The following is a 23728-nucleotide window of genomic DNA, read 5'->3' as shown; positions in this document are numbered from 1 at the left end:
AGCGTGGTCCACCTGGCAGAGCATAGTGACAAATCTCTTTCTCAGCATGGGAATTTCTCAGGAGATTTTCAGATTTTAACTTTTCTTTCCAGCGATAATATCAAGAAAACCTTCCAATAATTTGTTATTTTTGAAAACTTCACACTAGTCATGTGAAGTGTCATTCACTGAATTTCCCAGGAAGACGTCACGGGATTTTCAAACTCTCTGTGATATTTGTCACTGATCCACAACAGGCCAGACATGAGCCATGATCAGACCAGATGCAACCCTATGTATTTAAAAGCTCCACATATACTACTATTGTCACATGTTTGTATTTTCTGGTTGAAGTTCTTTGCATTTATAGATGGCGTATTACTGTCACATATCCTATCACAGAGTCTTCAATGCGTGGAAGCAATGATCAAATTGCTGGTGATCAGAGATGGGGGCCCATCCAAACAGCCCCTTAGGCCCCTTACCTCAATCTAATAGTGGGCTCCACACCATCACCATCTAACATGAACGGATTGTAGTGATGGGCATCTACATTTAGTTTAGAAGTACTTGTTATAATTCTATCTAATTTCACATATTATGGCAAGTTAATATGAAAATGCATTCACTATCAGCTTTCAATTTTGAAAATTGTAATTTACTGGAGTTGGCTTGCCATACTACGTAATTTACTCATCATGTCCGTTGCTGCCGATTCCCTCGCTTCACGAGGATTGCTCCGCACATCGCCACAACCTGAGCACTCAAAGTCCATTCCTTGGATGGTTACGCTGGCAAGGAAACCTCCTACAATTGTATGAGAAACAGAATTATTTAACTCCAGTAAACTTTCCCTTTTTTCTGTTTTGGAACACATTTGAAATAAACAAACTTCAATAATCTGAAGTGTGATGGATGATACACAGACACTTAGAAATTGCACATGTGGTGTACGATTCAAACTATCCAGTCTAGATGTATCATGAACCAATTTATTTGCTTATTCTATAGGACTGGTGGACATTTTTCGGACAGTTAAAAATGAAAAATATCCAACAGTCCGACTTCCACAGACGAGTTTCTGTGAATAAGAGGTTAGGAATTCTGATCTTGGGATTGTAATTTGGTGACGGTGGGCTGCACAATATAGTCAGTTTATTTGAGATTATATATGCCACGTGTACAATTTCTGGGTGCCTGAGTATCAAGCATCATACACAGCCTGATTATCATATAACTCTTTGAAATAGCGGTTGAAGATATACCCATTCTTAACTCACCTGTCTATTGCGTAACTCATGCATTCAATATTTTCACAAGGTTTTACATGATCCTCAAGCAGAGGAATTGCAAGTCTACAGTGTTCAGTTGGGTTCAGTTATACCAACCACTGGATAGAGCAATCCTAACATTCAAATGTCTTCTAAATAGACGTCAAGAAGAGACACCAAAGGTCCACATCCAACGCTATTTTTCTTTTCTTTTCATTTTTCTTTTCTTTATTTTTTCTTTATTTTTTATTTTTATTTTTTGGAAGAAGAAAAAGGGTTAGATAAATATTGAACTACAATGACAGCTACAATCTCCACACAAGACTGCAAAATGTATAGAGAAATATAAAGATAAGCATGTTAAACAGTGCATGTTGTTTACTAATCTTACCTGAGTAGGCAGGTGTGTACATGACAACCCGCCTACATGCCAAAATATGTGCCAGACAGGCGTGTGTGAGAGGTCTAAGATGTCTATTAGTTGGGTCCCACCGAGTAGATATTGTCTTACTCTTAATTTATTTATTATTATTTTTTTTAAGTAGATAATGTCTAGAAAAATCAAGAGAGTGCGACCAATCAGGAAGGCAACTGTTTTTTGTTGTTTTTTTTTTTTTTTTGGAAAGGTAACTTAAATTGTATTAACACAAAAAGCCCAAAGGGCAAAACTGTACAGAGGAAGGGGAGCCACCCCAATAATTACAAAAAAAATTGAAAAATCAAAATCCCTTTTAAAGATCGAGGCCCATCCTATAACCAGGCCTTTCACTCTCAGCACAACATTCCCCACGGAGTGGCTCATATTCCTGAAGCATCTCCCATTCCTCTCTTCCTAGATGGCCCAAAACCCCACCAATAGACATTGGTGCTGGAGAATTCTCGAATCCTCTTTGAGCTGCACTCCATGCCAAGATAATAAAAGTGACTCAATGGAGTTCAGACAGGTCCTGCTGACCCGGACCGTTGCTAGGATGGCATTCCACAGAAGGGATGCTGCCAGGCATTGCATAAATAAGCGGCTCACAGTTTCCGATTCAGCCATGCACATAAGACACATTTGGTATAATCATTCCCCTCTTCCGAATGTTGTTCACCATCAAGACCTTTCCACAGCCCACCAACCAAGCAAAGGCTGCCACTTTCGGTGGGGCACCGTAAGACCAAATGAAATTGGTGGTTGCTATGTCCCTAGTAGTGTCGCCCCTGTCGCGTGCTTGAATCAACCTGTAGAAGGAATGGACCGAGAAGCAACCCGACTTTTCCCACTGCCAACATAATTTGTCCTTTTCTCCAGGAACTAGACAACAAAATCGGATGTGATCCAATAAGGAAGCCAATTCCCCCACCTCTCCTTCATCTGTCATGAAAAGATGAAAAGGAGGGAGCCAAGACACATATTTCCCACTTCAAGACATCATTTTCTGTAGATAAACCTTACAATCTGCAGGAACCGCGACTCCAAGGTATCCTCTCCAACCCACAGGTCTTTCCAAAAGCGGATGTTTTCACTGTCCCTGAGTACGAAATGCACACCATGACAAAAACTTCCTTTAACTGAAGCAATGCCTTTCCACAAATGTGAAGTCCCATACATAGAAGATTCTTTCATAAACCACCCCCTACACCGGTCCATATTTGCTTATGATAACAACCTTCAAAAGCATCCCATCTTCCATACCAAACCTCCAAGTCCCCTTTCCCAAAAGGGCCATATTCATATCACCCATACTTTTAATGCCCACGCCTCCCTCCTTATAGAACTTGCAAACCTCGTCGCACCTTAAAAGATGACATTTCCTTTTATCTTCAGCTCCTTGCCATAAAAAATCTCTCCTTAGTCTATCAATCTTTTCCAACACTAATTTCGGGCAATGGAACAAAGATATGAAGTACACCGGGAGACTGGATACCACAGCTTTAAGCATAGTGATGGGACCCCCCAACAATAGATATTTATCTCTCCACTTAGCAAGAATACTTTCCATCCTTTCGAAAATTGTGTCCCATAAGTGCTTTACTGGTTTTCACACGCAAAAAGGGAGGCCGAGATATGTATATGAGAATTCACCCACCTTACAGCCGAAACTCAAGGCAAGCATTGCAAGCACCTACTTCGACATGCATATTCCTAACATCGCACTCTTGGAAGCATTAACTTACAGCCCCAAGGCAACTTCAAAGCACATAACCACCGCCTTCAAATTCTCCACCATAACGGCATTCGCCTTGCAAAACAGTAACATATTGTCTGCAAATTGAAGGTGTGACACCGGTGGACTAGATTTGCTAACAGAGAAATTGGTGAAAAGACCAATTTGTTGACCGCGATCCAACATTTTGCTCAAGGCCTCAACCACCACTATAAATAGGAGAGGGGACAAGGGATCACCATGTCTTAAACCACGTGAGCATTTAAAAAAACCTTTGGGTGAGCCATTGACTAACACCGAGAATCGGGGGGATTTTGTACACTCCTTAATCCACTCCCTCCATCTTTTCTCGCAATCAATTCTCTCTAGCATGTATTTTAGAAAGACCCAATCAACATGATCATAGGCCTTTTCTAGATCCAATTTGCAAACCACACCTCCCATTTTCTGCTTGAATCTTGCATCGAGGCATTCATGGGCAATTAATGCACTATCAATGATTTGCCTTCTCTCTATAAACGCCCCTTGGTTTTTAGAGATAATCCCTTGGATGGCCCCTTTGAATCTAGTAACAAGCACCTTAGCAAGGATTTTGTAGATGCTCCCAATAAGACTGATGGCCCAATAGTCTTTGAGATTCTCGGCACCAGAAATCATTAGGATAAGAACAATGAATGAAGCCCCTAACTCTTTGGATAGTTTTCCCCTGGAATGAAATTCGTCCATAAAGTCCACGTCCTTTTTAACCGTCTCCCAAAAAATTTGGAAGAAAATATTGGGGAAGCCATCCGGGCTTGGCGCCTTCTCCCGCCAAATCATCCACAACTTTCTTGACTTCGGCTTCCAAGAAAGGCTTCTCAAGAGAATCCGTGACCTCTTGGTTCATAGAATCAAAGTGCAAATTGTCCAAGGGGGGTCTCTTCTAGCCCTCATTGGACAATAAATCTTAATAAAAACTAACCACCGCACTACATACCTTCTCTTTCTCCTCACACTTCTCTTTCTCCTCACATCGTTCGTCCCCCACAGCCACACTAGATACCTTATTGCATCTGGCACAAGCACTTGCGATGCTATGAAAAAACTATGTTTTCCACGTAGCATGAGACCGTTGTTTCCATTTGATTTCCTCTCCCTTGAGGTGATTAGCATAGTCGTAACCCAACTTACCACGGAGACATATCTCGTCCTCCGAAAGTGGCACATGCTCCACTTTCATGTCCAGCACTTGGATCTGTTCTAATATAACTTTTGATTCAACATATCTTTTTCCCGAGACCTCTTTCTTCCAGCCGATAATCTTCCCTTATAGCAACTTTAACTTTTGGCTTAGTCTAAACCCTGCAACCTTCAACTGAGGCAAAATTCCACCACTGTTTAACCAGGTCCAAGAAGCCATCCACTTCTAACCATGCAATCTCGAACCTAAAAGGTTTCGGCCCCTAGTTCTCTTCCACCATGTCTAGCAAAAATCAGACAGTGGTCTGACAGCAGCCAAGGCAGAGCTCACTGGGACAAGAGAGGAAATTTCTCCAACCAGGAAGCAAACACCAAGAATATGTCGATACGTGTTCTTATGGGATTATCCTGACCATTAGACCAGGTGAATATACACCCCTCCAAGGGAAGATCCACCAACTCGTGATTTTCCACCCATTTGGAGAAGTCAGACATGCTTTTCATAACATCCCCCTTCCCCTTGAAGATTTTTCAAACGTAAATTTGGTAATAGCTAACATTAAATCCCCTCTCAGAAAGCATTCCTGTGAGCAGCCACATTGGGTCCATATACTGCCGTAAATAACCAACAAAAAGCATCAGACGTCCCCCTTAGTAATACAAATATCAAGAATCTCCCAGACCAGGAACTGCATTTCATCAATAGAGATGCATCCTAGGCCACCAAGATTCCACCAGCAAAACCTTCGGATCGCAAGCCCCTCACATTTCAAGACATGATCCTCATTTGGATAAGGATCTTGCCCGGCGAGCCAATCTATCCTTACTATGATTTTGGCCCTCTTCATCAGAAAACGAGGATTGATAATGTACCAGTTCTCTAGTGTTGCTTGAAGATTTTAGTGGCAAGATGACAATTTGGCCCTTTCTACCCCCAGCCTCTACCAACTGGAACATATCATAGTAGGCCTCGTCTCTGTCGCTGAAAACGACACCCACTTGTCTTCCAACATGCATCAACGCACTATCCATCCACCGCTTGCCCTTGATAGTCTCCACCTAGATGCTTAGCTTGTTGTTTTGTTGCAACGAAGCATCTTCTTCTTGCAAGGCCTCCTTTGAAGTTACATTTAATTGACACCGTTGTGCACAAGGGACTGCCGTCCAGCACACACCTCTGCAAATCCTCTGTAGCACAGAGTCTCGAACACCCCCCCGCCGCTTCCAGAGGAAGGTCCTCACAAACTGAAACTAGAAGTAGCTCTTCCGGTGTAGATGTAAGGTCATCACTCACATTATCAAGGAGAAGAACGGGATGGCGATTGCATTCATCACAGAGCGCAAGTCCAGAGTGGAAGCATCACTTCCGAAAAAAGGGCAGCGTCTCTCGAAATGAAGATGGGTTCATCGTTGCTCGTGCGGTATCTAGGCATGTCTATACCACATGTGAAATCAGCCTAGAAAGAATCACGTGCGAAGTGGGACACGTTTGGCGCTAGAAGTCTCAGTGGATCTTCAAGAGCCGACATAACTTTCCACACGTTCAGCTCCAAACTCCAATAGGGCCCGTACATCCAAGCCTTCCTGAGGATAAGGCCAGAGATTTTCAGTCCGTTGAAACATCGTCCCTTAATGTTCTTCAGTACCATCTCCACATCCTTCGAGTTCTCCAACCTGACGAACGCAAAAACCCCAAGTTCACCCAATCCTTTCTGTCGAGGCATAACCACCTCTGCCACTGTAGCTAGACGACCAAAGATTCTTTTGAACATCAACTCTGTCCATCCTGTCGGATAGTTCTCAACGAATAATGTAGGTAGCAGAGGAATGGGACCCAACTTGCCCGTTGTTGGAGGCTTCTGTCCCACTTCAGTCCATCCAGTGTCCACTCTTGCAGTTTCTCCCATCCCTTCTGCAGCATTTGTTGATGAGGTACCTAACTTCTCCAAAATCCCTTTTGCCTATCGTCATCTCCAATACAACTTGGGTTGATTCCAATGACAGTTCCCTGTTGCTAAAGGGAGTATCAACCCTCCAGTGGTGTTCCTCTCTTGAGCCATAAGAGCTTTGTTTTTTTATGTAGATTTTTCACGGACATCTAGCCTCGTTGTTGATCTGCTTCTCCCCGGCCTTTGGAGAGGCTTCGTGGTTCTTCCCAGAAAGATGCTAAGGCTCATGTGCTTCTGCTCCTTACTGTATTGCTCTCATTCTTGCGATCATTGCTATAGCGGCTGTTTCTGCTTCAGGACTCTCAGGACTCTCGGTCTCTCATCAGTTCATCAAAAGAACAAATTAATCAGGAAGGCTACTATTCAAAGGGAATGAATTTCAAAAGAAAGGCTGGCCAAGTCTTAAGCACTTTGTTTGTTTCATCATTTTGGCCCGTCTGTTGTGTGAGCAATCTTGATTTTTTCGGGAGGGCACGACAGGGGATTTCCATGGCATTAGAGCTTTAGGGTCTCAGATAGGAAATAACATTGTCTTGATGGTGATTAAAAAAAATAGTTGTTAGGTATGGTGATAAAAGAGTGGACCTATGTTCTAGCAGCAGAAATCAGGAAACAAAACAACAGCATTGTGGCAGCGATTCAACTCAGAACCCTCAAGAATCAAGAAGGTTTTTCTTGAAGAGATCCCACCTTGACCAAAAGTACAGTTGGATAGTAGTTTACAGTCCTATACTTCAAAACCTCTACTGCTTTGTCAAAAATAGTAGTAACAACCATCATTTTTCTTGATAGTTTATAATCTCTACTTTTTAATCACTTTACATAAATAAATAAATAAATAATAAATAAAAAAGAAGAAGAAGAAGAAGAAGAAGATCACTTTACATAAATTTGGAAATACAATAGCGGTAATAATTACTAAATTGTTTCTTGTAAACACGTTAGTGGATGTTGCCCTGACTGTGGGGCCCACCTTGATGTATGTGTTGTATATCCACACTGCCCATCAATTTTTCTAGCTCATTTTAGCACATGGTCCCAAAAATGAAGCAGATCCAAATCTCAAGTGGACCACATAATAGGGATTGAATGCCCACCATTAAAAACTTCTTGGGGGCCACAAAAGTTCTGGATCAAGCTGATATTTGTGTTTTCCCTTCATCCAGGTCTATATGACCTTATCAACATGTTGGATGGCAAACAAACATTATGGTGGGCCCTAGGAAGTTTCTAAACGGCCACTATTTATTGTGGTGTGGTCCACTTGCGATTTGGATCTGCTTTATTTTTCGGTACCATGCCCTAAAATGAACTGGAAAAACTGGCAGACGGCATGCATACACAACACCTACATCAATGTGAACCCCACGATCAGGGCAACACCCACTAACATGTTACCCAGGTAATGCAAGCATGCATTACATATATTACATGCCATACATGCATGAATGCATGTATCCAAACATACATCCGTACATAGATGCAGACACGCATCACGTACAAGCATGCATGCATCTATTACATGCATTCTATCCACCCATACAAGCATGCATACATAGAAAGAGAGAGAGAGGAAACAACAATAATCGATAATAAGAAATACTGATTACAAAAAAAAAAAAAAACGCCCCACAAATATTGATTTCATGCGATGTATGCATTTGATTTCAAGTGTTCAGTGGAGAATTGAAAGATAAACTGACGGTTAGCGACTACCAACACCAAAAATAATTGACACCTGAAAAACATAAGGGGAAGTCCAAGCACATTGGCTTGAAGCTTTGGATTTATTAGTTCTTGCTAGTCAAGAAATACACTTAAGAAGCATAAGATCATTTTCAAAGCAAAGCAAAGAATAAAAGTTCTAAAAAATGAGGTTTTACTGATGTTACCACTCGAGGGAGAAACACTATATCTTGGTAATATCCAGTTGTTCTCGGAGCATATCTCATCCAATTCCTGCAGTACAATTGAACGCATATTTTTCAATGATGCCCAAGACTTCAAATAAGTAAAATCAAGCAAGGTGGCCCCAGATGTGATGAAATATACAGAAGACTCAAATTCTAAGATGCACAGGAATCACATATCACGTCAAAGATTGACACTCCCAAGTAGTTACAAAATCACATAACCGCTCCTTACAAGAATGAGAAAAGTTGATCTAACATTTAAATCACATGATAGGCATCTTTTTTTACAGGATGCCACATGATGCATATCTCTCACAATCATCATCATCAACTAAGCCTTAGCCAAGCGATTGTGAATAGGTGTCCCCTCAAGAATGAAATTAAAAAACAAGTTAAGGAAATAATAATAGCATTGCAGAGAACAAAGAACTAGTTCTACACATTGATATATGCAATAGTTTCAATCATAATACAAATAAGGAAACCACACACACACAAACACACGCCCATAGGCGCGCACACACACACACACACACACACAAACACACGCCCATAGGCGCGCGCACACACACACACACACACACACCCACATATATATATATATAGAGAGAGAGAGAGAGAGATAAAATTATATATATAAAAGGCATGAAAGTTCACAAATGGATCTGATTGGGGACTTGCCTGACAAGGACTCCGTAAAATTAGAATGGCCTCAGACAATCTCTTTCGTTTGACATGATGTGAGTGTCGAGTCTGGCTACCTACTTTAGAGCTTGCAGCATTACATGCTTCAATTATCGATTCTATCTCTAACATAAAACCGTCTTCTCCTCCTACAAAACATCAAAAGGAAATTATGAGAACATTAATCAAGAGGCAACCCCCTCCTGCGAAACATCACAATTGATTTGAATTTCCATAATGTCATATCTAAATAATAGAATTATTTATATATTACAAACAATATTTAAAACATCATCTGCATGCAGCATGCAATCAACTACCATATGGAAACAAACAAGCATTTCATCATGTGATACTAAAATGAGGTTTTTAGATACAGGATCAAACAGAAACAAAGATATAGATAATCAATAAAACACATGAACATGAAAGCACGCAACAATAAAAAAAGAAATGATGAAAATGAGGAAGGGAAAAACTCATACCGCCCATGATTGTTTGGATTTTTTTTTCACACTGGGCAATTTCATCTGCCAGTTGGCGATGCTGATGACACTACAAACAGAAACATACTTTCTCATTAGAGTGGTGATGGATAAGGAATACTTCAAGTTTGCCTTCATTGAAAGGAAAAAAAAAAAAAGGTAAGAAAATTTATCGCAGAAAAAATTTAGATATCATAGCCCAAATAGATACCAATTCATCTTGTTTTTTCTGAAGGGCTCGTAAGGCAGTCTCTAGTAGCTCATTTCCCTTTGAAGCCAAAACAGCTGGTGCTTTATCAGGATCTAGGGGACTGCGCACCAAAGAACCCTGAGGACGTCCTCCTGCAGTCACTCCATGAGGAACCAACGAACCATTGCGGCATACATCATCTCCACTCTTAACTTTTACACCTATTTTTTCAGTAGCGCATGGCTTCTTAGATGAAACAACTCTCTCAACCTGTCAGACCCATCAGAGGCTTTTGCATGAAATCAGTGATGCGAACAACATAGCAGGCAACAAACACACATCCATTCTAGCACAAAGTAATGCTTCAAAATTCTATATAAAGCAAAATTGAGGCAAATTTTTTCTTTTTTCTCAATGATGGCTGGTTAATGAAGAAATGTTTCCATCTAAAAAGGCAGATAGGATGATGAAGAAACAAGACGCAAAATTTATCCTTAAATAAAAATGATCCCGCTGACTTATAGGACTATAACGAACACGATTTGGACAAATTGAAAATATCATTCAACCAGATGGGCCCAAGTGAATCTTTTTTCCATAGAGGTAGGGGTAGCAATGGTTCGGGTCAGCCCACAGATCAACAGGCTTGACCTGCTTTTCAGGTGGGCTTAGGCTGAGCTAAATGGGTAGTGGGTTAGGCTCAGGTTTGACAGTGTGGCCTGTTTACATAACTGGATTGGGTTCAGGTTGAACCGCACCCAACCCCACCTGCCCATATAGCTCATCAGGGGGCTGGCCCAAATAGTGTTCCAAAAATCTATGACATAATTGATAATATCGCCAATATTTTCAGATCGCCAGGTCAGCAATATTAGAACCCCAAGTAATATAGAAATTTTCAAATATGGCCGATAATTTTGACATTATCAGCGATATTTTGCGATACCAGAGAGCTATTTTGGTCTTCAGACAATATTTTAAGTTCCCATCGGCAATCCCAGCAATAATATTGCTGATACAAGAGATACTTCCATAAAATGGCAGAAATTCGCAAGAAAATCAGAAAAAAAAAATCCCAAAAATCCTTTTTTTGTGAGATTTTTTGGGGGAGATTTTGCTCCTTGGCTGATTTTGACCACTACTTTTGGTTTTTGTTGAATCAAAGCTTAGATTTGGGGAGAAATCTTGACTTTAAGTGGAGAAAAGCCAGAACTCAAATGTGTCAAAAAAAAAAAAAAAAAAAATCCATAGAAACTTCAATTTTTTCATTGTTAGCATGGATAGAATGTTTGTGCATGATTCTCATACATTAATATCGATTTGTGGTGAATAAATCAACATTTGAGTGGGTGAATGGTTGAAATTAGGGAAAACCTAATTTCCTTCATTTTACCCCTCATATTGAGAATAAATGTTTTATTGCATTCTATGGTATTTGAGTGATACGAACTCATTTCGGATATGGTTACACTGCTTTTTTTCTGACAACACATGTTTAGGATCCTACAAAATAGAAACTAATTGTGTATGGTTCTTTTTTGCAATATTTAGATTCCTAAATGTGTAAACGGTGTCTTTTAACACCTCTTGAAGTTTCACTAAAATTTTCCACCTCTTTCCCAATGTTTTCCTCAATCAATGATATTTGTCTGAGCATCGACGGTAATATTGGCGATAACAATATATGATTCCTTATCCCTAGTCATCAATCCATGCAATGTTTCAAATGCGATCGCATAACAGTGATTCCAGAAAATTCCCTCTTAAATTGGAAGGAGGTCTGTACTCCCTTCGATGAAGGGGGGGCTGAAGTTAAGAATCTGGAAATGGTCAAAAAAGCCCACCTTGGTAAATGGATCTAGAGCATTGGAATAGAGTCAGATAGTTTATGGCGTCAAATTCTAGCAGCAAAGTATGGCACTTCTCCCCATGGTTGGAGGACAAAAGAGTCTTCTTCGTACAAAGCGTCTTTCATCTAGAAACCTGTAGCCAAAATGGCTCCCCTTGTCTTTGATAAGATCTCCTACTCCTTAGGGAATGGTCTCGGAATCAAGTTTCGGTTGGATAACTAGTGTGGATCTCCCACATTGGTTGAATGTTTCCCTAGCCTCTTTTCTATCAGCCTTCATCTGAATATCTTAGTGGGAGATTGTTTCATACATAATGAAAATGGAGGAATTTAGCTTCCTTTATTCAGAAGAAATCTAATCGACAAAGAGATCCACGAGTTTACTCTCCTTATTTCTCGTTTGCAGGAGTATACTCCCTCGCCCTACGAAGAGGATTCCATGCACTGGACCTTGTCAAGCTCGGGTTCTTTCTCGGTTAGATCCTTTAACCGACACCTTGTAGCCTCTACAGATCCAACTAGATGATATCACACGAAAGAGCTTTGGTCATATGGTGTTCCTCCTAAAGTGGCTGCCTTCGGTTGGCTAGTTTGTCAGAATCAAATCCTAACCATCGATAATTTGAAGAAAAGAGGGATGCTTCTTCCCAATGTCTGTCTTTTGTGCTTGAGGAACGAGGAATTTGTTGACCATCTCTTCATTTATTGCCAATTTACCCTTAATCTATGATGGGGCGACCTTAGATTGGAGGGAATCTCATGGGTAATGCCCAATTCTGTAGACCAACTCTTTTGAATGTGGCATGAGGATCCTGGGGGAGTGCTAGGGAAGAGGAAATGGAGAACCTGCTGCTAGCTATCTCATGGGCTACTTGGGCTAAAAGAAATAACCAATGCTTGAGGAACAAGAGCGTCTCTTCAGCGGGGGTCTTCTCGAGGGTTATTGTTCTTTTTAGGGATTGGGCTCCTTAAATCTCTCCCTTGGGTCTTTCCCAGTCTTAGGCCCGATTGTTATACTTTCTTTCTTAGGTTTTTTCAAGTTCTTTTAGGCGCTTGTCCTTGTACAGTTTTTTTTAAGCATTTTCATGCTTTTTATTTGTATTCTCTGCTTTTCCTTTTTTTTTTCTCCTTCTTTTCTTTTTCGTTCCCTTTGTTGTTATCTTTGTCTTTTGTAGTCTTTTGGTTGCTTTAATAAAATTCTCATCTTTCAAAAAATAAAAAATAAAAATTTATTCGAATAGAATGGACTGGATCATATATGCCATCCATGCGAGGCATACTTATTTATGCGAAGAATATGCGATCGCATGTGCCCCAACAGAAAAATAAAAAAGACCATTGGGACCTCTTTTTTCTTTTTTCTTTTGCCTTTCGGGGCACTTTTGCACCCAAATCATCGGTGAAGGAAGACTCCCTCGTCGGATCCTTCTTGGATTCTTTTGTCTTAAAGAACCACTCCTTTGGTTTTAAATGGATTCTTTCTTTTGTTTATGGTCCTTGTTCCACCTCTATGAGGCCCCTCCTTTGGGATTATCTTAATGAGATCAGAGCCAAATGGTCCTTTCCTTGGTGTCTAGGTGGAAATGTTAATGTTATCCAATTCTCCTATGAGAAATCCAATGGCTCTCGCATTACGAAAAGCATGAAAGCGTTTTCTAAATGGGTGGAGAGGAATGACCTTATTGATATTCCCCTTTTAGATTCAAGATTTACTTGGACCAATGGTCAGTCCCTTCCCATCCTCTCCAAGCTTGATAGGTTCCTTGTCTCCCTGGACTGGTTGGAACCCTTTGGTTTCCTAATGAGGTCTTCCTCATCCCGCCTCTGATCATTTTCCAATCTTGCTTAATTCGGATGAGGAGAGCTAGGGCCCTGAACCTTTTAGATTTGAACTTCTGTGGCTTGAAAAGGAAGACTTCGATTTTATATTTTCAGAGTGGTGGGCTTCCTTCTCAATCTCGAGAAGTCCAAGTTTCATCCTGAGCAAAAAGCAAAAATGCATGAGATCTAATTGATCAATTGGAGAAAGGAAATTCAGGACGATCTTGATATTGCTTCTGCTAACTCTATTGTGTCCATTCAATCCTTAGATTTGTAGGAAGAGTTGAGCCCCCTCTCCAAAGAAGACCAAACCCACAAGAAATCCCTTTGAGCCGAAAATGCCAATCTCATCAATCAACAAGAAGTCAAATGGAGACAAACCAAGAGCCCTCTGGTAAAAAGCTAGAGACAAAAACACTCGATTCTTCCATGCAATTGCTAGTGCCAGATCGTGCTCAAATAAGATAAGTTTGGTTACGGTTAATGGTTCTGTCATTGAGGATCGGCATCAAGTAATCGACCACATTGTTCCCTTTTATTCCTCTTTACTTTCAGCAGAAGACTGGATAAGACTTAGGTTGGACAACCTCGATTTCCCCCGCATCTCCGATGAAGATTCTATCTCTTGAGGCCCCATTCTCAAAGGAAGATATCAAATCTGTTATATTTTCAATCAACAGAGATAAATCTTCGGGGCTTGATGGGTTTCTTCTAGCTTTCTTTCAATCATTCTCAGTGTTGTCGTGTGCAACCACATATGCTCATATCCATATGCAGATCGCATAGGCGATCATGGGATATCCAATCATGGCACATGCGATCTCATATGTGGCATATGTGATGTATGCAATCACATACAGCATATGCGATCGCATATTGGCCATGGCACATTAAATATTATATTTTTTTTTTGCATAAAAACAACTTTTGCTATAAAAAGGCTTCCAAACCTCCATTTGCAACATTCTCACCCCAAAACTCTCTCACTCTCTTCTTCTCTTACATTTCTGATTTCCAAGTGCTCTCTCTCTCTCTCTCTCTCTCTCTCTCTCTCTCTCTCTCTCATTTCCTACTTTCAAATAGTCTTAATCTCTCCTACATCCCCTCTAATGAGAACATCACGTCACGTACACCCTTACGTACGTATCAGAGGAGGCGGGCCACACTGATTTCCCTATAGCTAGGCGAGTACCCGTGATCATGTTGAAGACCCCATGTGCATGTGCGAGCATCTGGAAGACCCCACACTGGGAAGATGCACATGGGCTACTTTATGGAGTGATCTAGACCGTTAGATCAGAGGGACACGACGATCAGGCCATTGGATCGCATGGATCACATGATCGGGCCATTGATCATTGATCATCCACATCAACTTTAGACTTTATCATATTTTAGGATTTAATTTTTTATTATTTTATATTTGGACACATTATGAGGGTTTCAGTTAATTTTATTTAGACTAGGGCTATTTCGTTAAAATTCACAAGACAAGGGGATTATTGTAATTTTTAAAACTTCTTGGATCTATAAAAAGAAAGGGGCGTGTGACATCTCTCCCATTGGATTTTGTGATTAAAGAGAGAGAGAGAGAGAGAGAAGCTCTTGCTTTCTTCTCTTATCTTCATGCGATTTGAAGATCTTCCATGCAATTTGGAAGGAAGATTGGTGCGAAGCTAATCTTCATCAATGGAGGTGCGATGTCTCCATCTATCCCCACACCTTCTCTTTTCTCCCTCATCCAGGTATTTTCTTCAGGTTCTTAATTATCTCATCCGAGATCTTCGTCTTCTCCCATACCCATCCACAATCCAAATCCTAACCAACCTAAACTCATCCTCTCACGCCACACGTGTGATTGTACAGCCACACGTGTGAATCCCACCTGCCCCTTTGAGTTTCCCGCCATCATTATCAAAATCCTTTTCTTCCATCCCCAAAACCCTAACCCTAAACCTAAAATTCCTAATTTTCCTACATTCCCAAATTACCCAAACCCTAATTTTCACCCTAGGTTGTATTAGGTTTCCTATTTTGAAATAGACTATACTTTATGCTAATTGGATGTCTCTACATCCATTAGATCCTAGTTTCTTTTTATTTAATGATCTTGTGTTACGATGTTGGTAACTTAGGTCAGGATTATGCATTACTCTCTTTTGATTTTCATGATATTTGTGATGAATATAGCGACGTTTGTGTTTTTTTATTAAATATCTTAATTTGGTTATTTGATCTCACATGTTACTTAGTTCATGCCTCGGTCCTGCATCACCCTCTCTCTTAGAAGTTGGAAGATCAAGAGTCAAACACTTTCAAATTTCAACGAAGATAGCTTGTTGATTTTCTACAATAATAAATAAATAGCTTGTTGATTTTGTTGTTACTTCTTACCTGTTAATTATATTGTTGAATGTTGATGACTTGATGTTTAATTCATTGTTTAATTGATTTTATTTCTCTCAAATGTATTTTAAATATGTAAAATTAGTTATCTATTAACTTAGGAAAGTTCCCCTTAGTTTCTTATATTTTTTTACTTTTTTTGAAACTTTCCCTTTTTTTCGCTTTTTTTTTTCAAAAAAAAATATATGTTGTCGAATATGTGATTGTGCGATCGCACATAAGCACATAATCACATATGCGATTCGACAACATTGATCATTCTGGGAGGTGGTTAAAATCAATGTTATTGAATTTCTCTCAGAATTTACCTTATCTGGTAATATCTCTAGAGCAATGGGTGCTTTTATTTCTCTAATCCCTAAGATTGATGGTGATGTTGGCCTTAAGGACTTCTATCCTATTAACCTTCTAAGTACCCCTAATAAAATTCTATCAAAAATCTTGGTAACAAGGCTTTGGCCGGTGATTCCTAAGGTAATTTTGGAAGCCCAAGGTGCCTTTTTGGTTAATAGGCAGATCCTTGATTGTGGCCTTTTCGCCCGTGAATGCATCAACTCTAGGTTCACAAAGGGGTTAAGAGGTATGGTTTGCAAACTAGATATCAAAAAGGCCTTCGACCATGTTAATTGGGGCTATCTTAACCATCTCTTGGATAGGTTTGGTTGTAGTAATAAATGGCGTATGAGGATTTCTTCATGCTTGTCCTTTGCTTCATTCTCTATTGTCATTAATGGCTCTCCTAAAAGTTTTTTTAAGTCCTCTAGGGGTCTCAGACAAGGAGACCCTCTTTCTCCCTTCTTCTTTGTTTTAGCCTCTGACAGTCTCAGCAGAATGCTGAAGAAAGGAGAATTCAATGGCTTGTTTTACGGGGTTTAAAGTGGCCCCTTACAGCCACTCTATCTCTCATTTAGTCTGCGGACAACACTATTGTTTTGTGAAGCATCAATCCCGGTTGTTTCCAACTTGAGAAAAGTGATTGGATGCTTTCAAGCAATATCGGGCCTTGATTAATCTCTTTAAGAGTGAACTATTAGAAATTAATCTAACTCTTCTCTCCATATTCGCTGAAGTCTTTGGGTGAGAAGCAAGATTATTTCCTTCCACCTACCTGAGCCAACCCCTTCCAATTAGCAAGCCATCCAAGCATCTCTAGGACATTGTTTTGGAGCGCATGGAAAGGAAGTTACCCCCTTGGAGAAGTCAATATCTTTCATTAAGGGGGTCGCCTTACCTTGATCAAAATGGCGCTTTCTAATCTTCTTACTATCTTTCCTTATTTTGATGTCAAAACTCCATTTCTAGAATTGACAAGCTCAAGAGAGATTTTCTTTGGAATGGAAGCTCAAAGAGCAACAAATTTCATCTCTTAAAGTTGGTCAGAAGTTTGTAGAACCTACACGGAAGGGGGAGCAGGTATTAGAGTTCTCTTATGTCAATTATACTCTTCTTGGGAAGTGGTTGTGCCGTTTTTGGCATGGAAAATGGTTATTGGTGGAGGGATACTAGTGCCTCTAAATACAAGGTTGAGGAGGGTGGATGGTTCACCAAATCTTCCTCCTTATAGAGAGCGTCTATTATTTGGAAAGCCATAGCTAGAATCCTCTGTCAATTCTGGGAAAATGTTTCCTTTGGGCTTGGTGATGTGTCTCGTATTTCCTAATGGCTTAACCAATAGATCACAGACAGTCCTTTGGCTTCAATGTTTCCAACTTTAGCTAGAGTTTCTCCCAATCTCTCCATTTCTGTAGCCGATAGCTTTTTGGCCATTGGATCAGGGATATGGAGTCCTCCTTGCAGAAGAGGTCTTTCTGAGGGAGAGTGACAAATTCTTGGAACTCCTTCACTCCGTCTGTTGCAAGGTGCCTCCTCGGTTGTTCGGATGGTCAACTCCTTTCATTGGTCCCTAACCACCTCACACTGCTTTTCTTCTAATTCATTCATGCCCTCATTCAAAGCCTCCTCTTAGCTTCCGATCGAGCCTTTCCCAGCCCTCATTTGGAAGGTCGGAGCTCCCCGTAAGGTAGTGCTTTTGTTTGGCTGCTAGCTCTAGGGAGGACCCTCACAGTGGACAATCAACAACAGCAAGGCCTCATCCTCCTTAATGTTTGCCTTCTATGCAAACGTAGTGCTAAGTCAATCAACCATCTCTTCATGCATTATTCATTTACCTCCAAGGTCTAGTCAGTTGCCCTCAAGCTTCAGCACGAATAGGTGATGCCCAACTCAATTTTCAAACTGCTTTTTGCCTAGTTTTGGGAGGAGTTGGTGGCGACTTTGCCACCATTTGGCACCTGACAGCAATGGCTTCCCTTTAGGCCCTCTGGAGAGAGCACAACTCTCGCTGCTTTCAGAATTCTTCCTCCTCCAAGCAGATGCCTAACCTTCTTCTCAGAGATCTCAAGGATTGGGCAAGCTATTCTCCCATAAATGAGAGCCCGTCAGTCTCCTCTCCTGGGATAGCCTCTTGATTTTGTTGTGATGCCTTGGGGTTGGGTTCTTTCGGATGGTGCTTCGCGTTCAAGGTGTTCCGTAACGGTATCGGTGGGCGTAACGGTGCCCACCGTTACCGATACAGATACGCCCTGTATCGATCGATACAGGATGTGTAACGATGCAATTTTTTTATTTTTTTTAGTCAAAAAATTATGGAAAAATATCCATTAAATCCGGAATATTCTAAATATTCCAAATATGCAATCATTTATAATTTGGAACATGTTTATGGTCGTGTAACGGTCCACTCTTTGGTAAGAATACTATATCGAGTTGTCTGATGGATTTATGAACCTGGCAACCTGGAATTAATTGCAAACTTTTTATATTTAGTTTTCTAACTATATAATATTTATATAAATTTACTATAATGAATGTAATACCAAAACATCTTATATTTTCAAGTTTTCCTTCTATTTATAATACTAGTGCATTGCATACTTCGTGACTCACATGCATTTTATTTCAATATATAGAGTTTAGGGACTTCTGTATCCTATTATGTAATTCATATACCTAACAATTTGATATCATTTTCCCCCATAAATCTTTTAAAAAATTAAAATTAAATTGTGGTAAATAGTGTTGTCGATTCAGGGCTGGTTTGGGGACCATTTGATGCCCCAACCTAGCCTCAAATTAATGCAATCTATTGGCACTAATCCCACTAATGGATTGGTGGACATTTATTGGACAGTGAAAAATGAAAAATATCAAATGGTCTTATTTCAAAAAACAAGTGTCCGCAAACTAATGGTGAAAATTGTAGGAGTTATTTAATTTTGGGATTGTGACTTAGCAACAATGGTCCCAAAATATAATTGGTTAATTTTGAGTTAATATATACGTCATGTATAAATTTTTAGGGCCATGTATTGGGGTCCACTCGATTATGTATTATATATTCATGTCATCCATCTGTTTTGGCAACTCATTTAAGGGCATTGGAAAAAAATAATAATAATGAGGTAAATCCAGATCTCGGGTGGACCACTAGTGGGCCAGGCGGGCCACCTCGATGTATTTGTATATCAATGCCATCAATCTGTTTTGCCAACTCATTTTAAGGCATGGTCCAAAAATTCAGGTAAATCTAAATCTTTGATGGACCACTAGTGAGTATCCCTTTAAAAGTGAGGCCCGCCTCAATGCATTTGTTGTATATCCATGTGGGCCATCCTTTTTGCCAACTTATTTTTGGGCCTGGTCCAAAAAATGAGGTTGATCCAAATCTTAGGTGAACCACAAAATAAGGATTTAATTCCCACCATTAAAAATTTCTTAAGACATTTTTTTTTGGATCAAGCTACTATTTGTGTTCTCCCTTCATCAAGGTCAAAGTCTATGTGACCTTATCAACAAGTTTGATGGAAAATAAACATTATAGTGGACGGCATGGATATATAACACATAAATCAAGGTGGGGCCCATGTAACAAAATAGTGCAAGTGCATTGTTCAGCGTGCCCCGCAGAACATGTTGAAAAAGAAATTTGAAGTGCATTCCTTTTCCCGATACCGAAATGAAAAAGAAGAGAGAGGGAAACCGAAAAGAAAAGAGGGAAAGAAGAGGGAGAGGGGGGGAGAGAGAGAGAGAGAGAGAGAGAAGAAGAAGAAGAAGAAGAAGAAGGGCTGCAACCGCAGCAGCCCGAGAAGAAGAAGAAGAGGAAGAAGAAGAAGAAGAAGGCGAAGAAGAAAAGAAAGAAAAAATCATTTTCTTTTTTTGCCTATTTTCTTTAGGCCCGGTACCGTAACGGCCATTATGGAATGTAACGGCCATTACGGGCACAAAAAATAGGGGGTGGCCATTACAAACCCATAACGAGTAACAGTATCAACCGTTACCATTACGTATCGGCCGTTATGGCCGAATCGTAACCGATTTTGAATACCTTGTTCGCGTTGTCTTTTGTTTGTGTGTGTGTGTTTTGTACATTAGTGTTTAGAGTCTTGGTTTTGGTGTCATTGGCAAGATGTTGTATAGTGTTCTTTCTTTTTTCCTTTTGGGGTCTGCCTGGCCCCTTTGTGGTTGTTGGGTGCATTGTATAGTTTTCCGTTGTCTTGTCCTTGGGTTGCTTTAGCTCCTTTAATAAAATTTTCAATCTTTAATTTTTTTATTTTTTTAAATAAAAAAAGATAGTGAAAGCCCCAAGCAAGATGCTAAATAAAGGATAAGAGGCACGACTCTTTAATGGGTTCAAGGCTGACAAAGAAGCTTTTAAAATATCCCATTTTCAATTTGCCAACGACATGATTCTCTTTCGTGACACAGAAGAAACGAAGGTGGGTAACTTGAGGAAAATCATTAAGTACGTTAAAGTGAGGTCTCGTGCCTGAAGGTGAACATTCTAAAAACGAGATGTTGGGAGTTGTGATCTCAAAGGAGGAGGTGGACAAGTTCAGGAAGGTATTCGGCTGGGTCTTATCCGTCTTTGTATCTCCATCTCACTTTTCAAATATCACATTTTCAGTTTGCCGACAACATGATTCTCTTTTGTGACATATAAGAAATGGAGGTGGATAACTTGAGGAAAATCATTAGGTACGTTGAAGTGAGGTTAGGCCTAAAGGTGAACATTCTAAAAAACAAGATGTTGGGAATTGTGATCTCAAAGGAGGAGGTGAACAAGTTTAGGAAGGTATTCAGTTGTAGCACTGGGTTTTATTCCCCTTCATATCTTAGTTATGTATTGACGAGCCTGGGAAGCACTTGTGGGATAAGGTAATATAAAAAGTGGAAAGGAAGCCATTGAGTTGAAAAAGTCAGCATCTCTCTTGGGGAGGAAGATTGACATTGATCAAAGTGGCTCTTTCAAATTATTTGCTCTATTATCTGTTTTCTTTTTAAGGAGAGGAGGTGGAGAGGCTAAGGAGTGATTTTTATGGTAGGGCGTAGAAGAGAAGCACAAGTTTCATTTTTTTAGTTGAAAGATGACGATAATTTTATTAAAAAGCGCCGAAACGCCTTTTGATCCTTGAAATAACTTCGTTCTCCCCTTCAATAATATTACGAAAGCACCTACCATTCCTAGATCCCCAAATAACCCAGAGGATTGCCATGACTAAGAGTCGCCATATTGCTTTTCGCATCTTCCCACCTCCCCCACCATGCCATGACCAAAGCTCATCCACCGAATTTGCATAACCCAATCCATGACCAACCATTAAAGAAATTCCAAACTCTTGTGGAAAAAGGGCAATGGATAAAGAGATGATCAATTGATTCCTCGTTGCACTTGCACATTAGGCAAATATTAGGTAAGACAAGCACTCTCCCTTGCAGATTGTCGATAGTAAGGATTCTCTTTTGACCTACCAACCAACAAAAGCAGCAACTCTAGGATGAGCTCCGTAGAACCAGTGATGGAAGGGGTGACTAGGAGGCATACTAGAAGGCGTTGAAGACAAGTATTTGTAGCATGCTTTGACCGAGAACATTCCTAACTTGCTCCCCACCCACTCAATGGTGTCTACTTGCGAAGGATCCAAAACAACCGAATTAAGAAGCTCTAGCAGCGAAACAAACTCTACAAAAATGGTATTTAAAAATGGTAAGTAATGGTCAGGGTATATTAAAAAGCTCTGACTTTCATTTGTTAAAGTCAGGGTATTCAAAAACAGTACGTTAAGAAACTCTAGCTTTCATTTGTTAAAGTCAAGGTATTCGAAAACAGTACATAATGGTCGTTACATAACAGTAACAGTGGTAAACATTACGCGTAATGTCCCCATACTAGTCATAATGACCCTAAAACGGTTTTTTACAGGGCTGAAATAGTATTAAAAAATCTGTAACGGTCGTTACAAACCATATCGTAACGGCTACGTCCCTTGTTACCCTTATGGAATACATAGCCTGAAGTGGGATGAAGTGTGACCTTATATAGTGAGGGAGGACGGGTACAAGGAGGTTGTAGGTCATGAATTCAACCTTGCTATGAAAATGGCTATGGCAATTCAGGGTGGATGTTGACAACTTATGAAGGGAGGTGGTAGCAACAAAGTACGGCATCTCAGATGGAGTATGGTGGACGAAAGATTCATCCTTTCATAAAGCTTCAGCGTTATGGAAGCATGGTGTCCCATATTGGTTACGTATCGACCGTAACGGCCTATACATAACGGTAATGGTGGGATCCGTTACGCAATACGGGGGTGTAACAGGCGATGCCCCGATTTTGATACCGTTACGGCTATTACGGGACCGTTACTGACCCGTAACGGCCGTTTAACGGCTAGCCCATAATGGTCGAGTAACGGTCACATTTTTTTTGCCTTTTTAAGCTCTGTTTTTTTATTTTTTGAAACCATTTGCTTCCAAACTCTCACTCAATCCTTCTACTACTATTTTCGACCAATCTTGGCTTGGTATTTGAGATAAAAACACATTATATTACGGATTTTCTTGAATCGAAGCTCGGTGGGCCATTTTTCAGATATTCGTCAAACAGAGGTATTTATACTTTTTTTTGTATGTTTTGCTATTTTAATCATAGAATATGATGTGTTAATCATAATAGAACATCTTAATGTGCATTTTACAAATTTGTGGTGTCATTTTGTATTTTTTCTATTTTTTTCTATCTACGCATTAATTTTGGCCTTTTTTAAAAAAAAATCGAAAAATCATTTTTTAATGAATGGTTTGTTGTTTTAATCATAGAATATGATGTGTTAATCATAGTAGAACATCTTAATGTGCATTTTACAGATTTGTGGTCTCATTTAATATTTTTTTTCTATTTTTTTCTATTTACGCACTAATTTTGGCCCTTTTTTTTAATTCGAAAATTCATTTTTTAATGAATGGTTTGTTGTTTTAATCATAGAATATGATGTGTTAATCATAGTAGAACATGTTAATGTGCATTTTACAGATTTGTGGTGTCATTTTCTTTTTTTTTCTATTTACGCATTAATTTTGACCATTTTTTTTAATTCGAAAAATCATTTTTTAATGAATGTTTTGTTGTTTTAATCATAGAATATGATGTGTTAATCATCGTAGAACATGTTAATGTGCATTTTACAAATTTGTGGTGTCATTTTATATTTTTTTCTATTTTTCTATTTACGCACCAATTTTGGCCCTTTTTTTAATTCAAAAAATCATTTTTTAATGAATGTTTTGCTATTTTAATCATAGAATATGATGTGTTAATCATAGCAGAACATGTTAATGTGCATTTTACAGATTTGTGGTGTCATTTTCTTTTTTTTTTCTTTTTTTCTATTTACGCATTAATTTTGGCCTTTTTTTAAATTCAAAAAATTATTTTTTAATGAATGTTTTGCTATTTTAATCATAGAATATGATGTGTTAATTATAGTAGAACATGTTAATGTGCATTTTACAGATT

At 39.5% G+C, this 23728-nt stretch overlaps 1 protein-coding gene across 1 annotated transcript in view; it reads right to left on the bottom strand.

Moving 5' to 3' along the window:
- Positions 1-499: 499 nt before the first annotated feature.
- Positions 500-23728, bottom strand: part of LOC131240108 (uncharacterized) — a 37090-nt gene continuing 13861 nt past the window's right edge. Inside the window, exons 6-10 of the mRNA XM_058238162.1 lie at positions 9822-10070; positions 9611-9680; positions 9123-9274; positions 8421-8487; positions 500-786 (exon numbers count right to left, since the gene is read on the bottom strand). Coding sequence (XP_058094145.1) covers positions 638-786; positions 8421-8487; positions 9123-9274; positions 9611-9680; positions 9822-10070 — 687 coding nt within the window. The 3' untranslated portion in view covers positions 500-637. The remainder of the gene's footprint in view (positions 787-8420; positions 8488-9122; positions 9275-9610; positions 9681-9821; positions 10071-23728) is intronic.

This window comes from Magnolia sinica, chromosome 3 (genome assembly GCF_029962835.1).
Source record: "Magnolia sinica isolate HGM2019 chromosome 3, MsV1, whole genome shotgun sequence".
Lineage (NCBI taxonomy): Eukaryota > Viridiplantae > Streptophyta > Magnoliopsida > Magnoliales > Magnoliaceae > Magnolia > Magnolia sinica.
The sequence above is the reverse complement of the archived record's forward strand: the minus strand, read 5'-3'. Positions and strand labels throughout refer to the sequence as shown.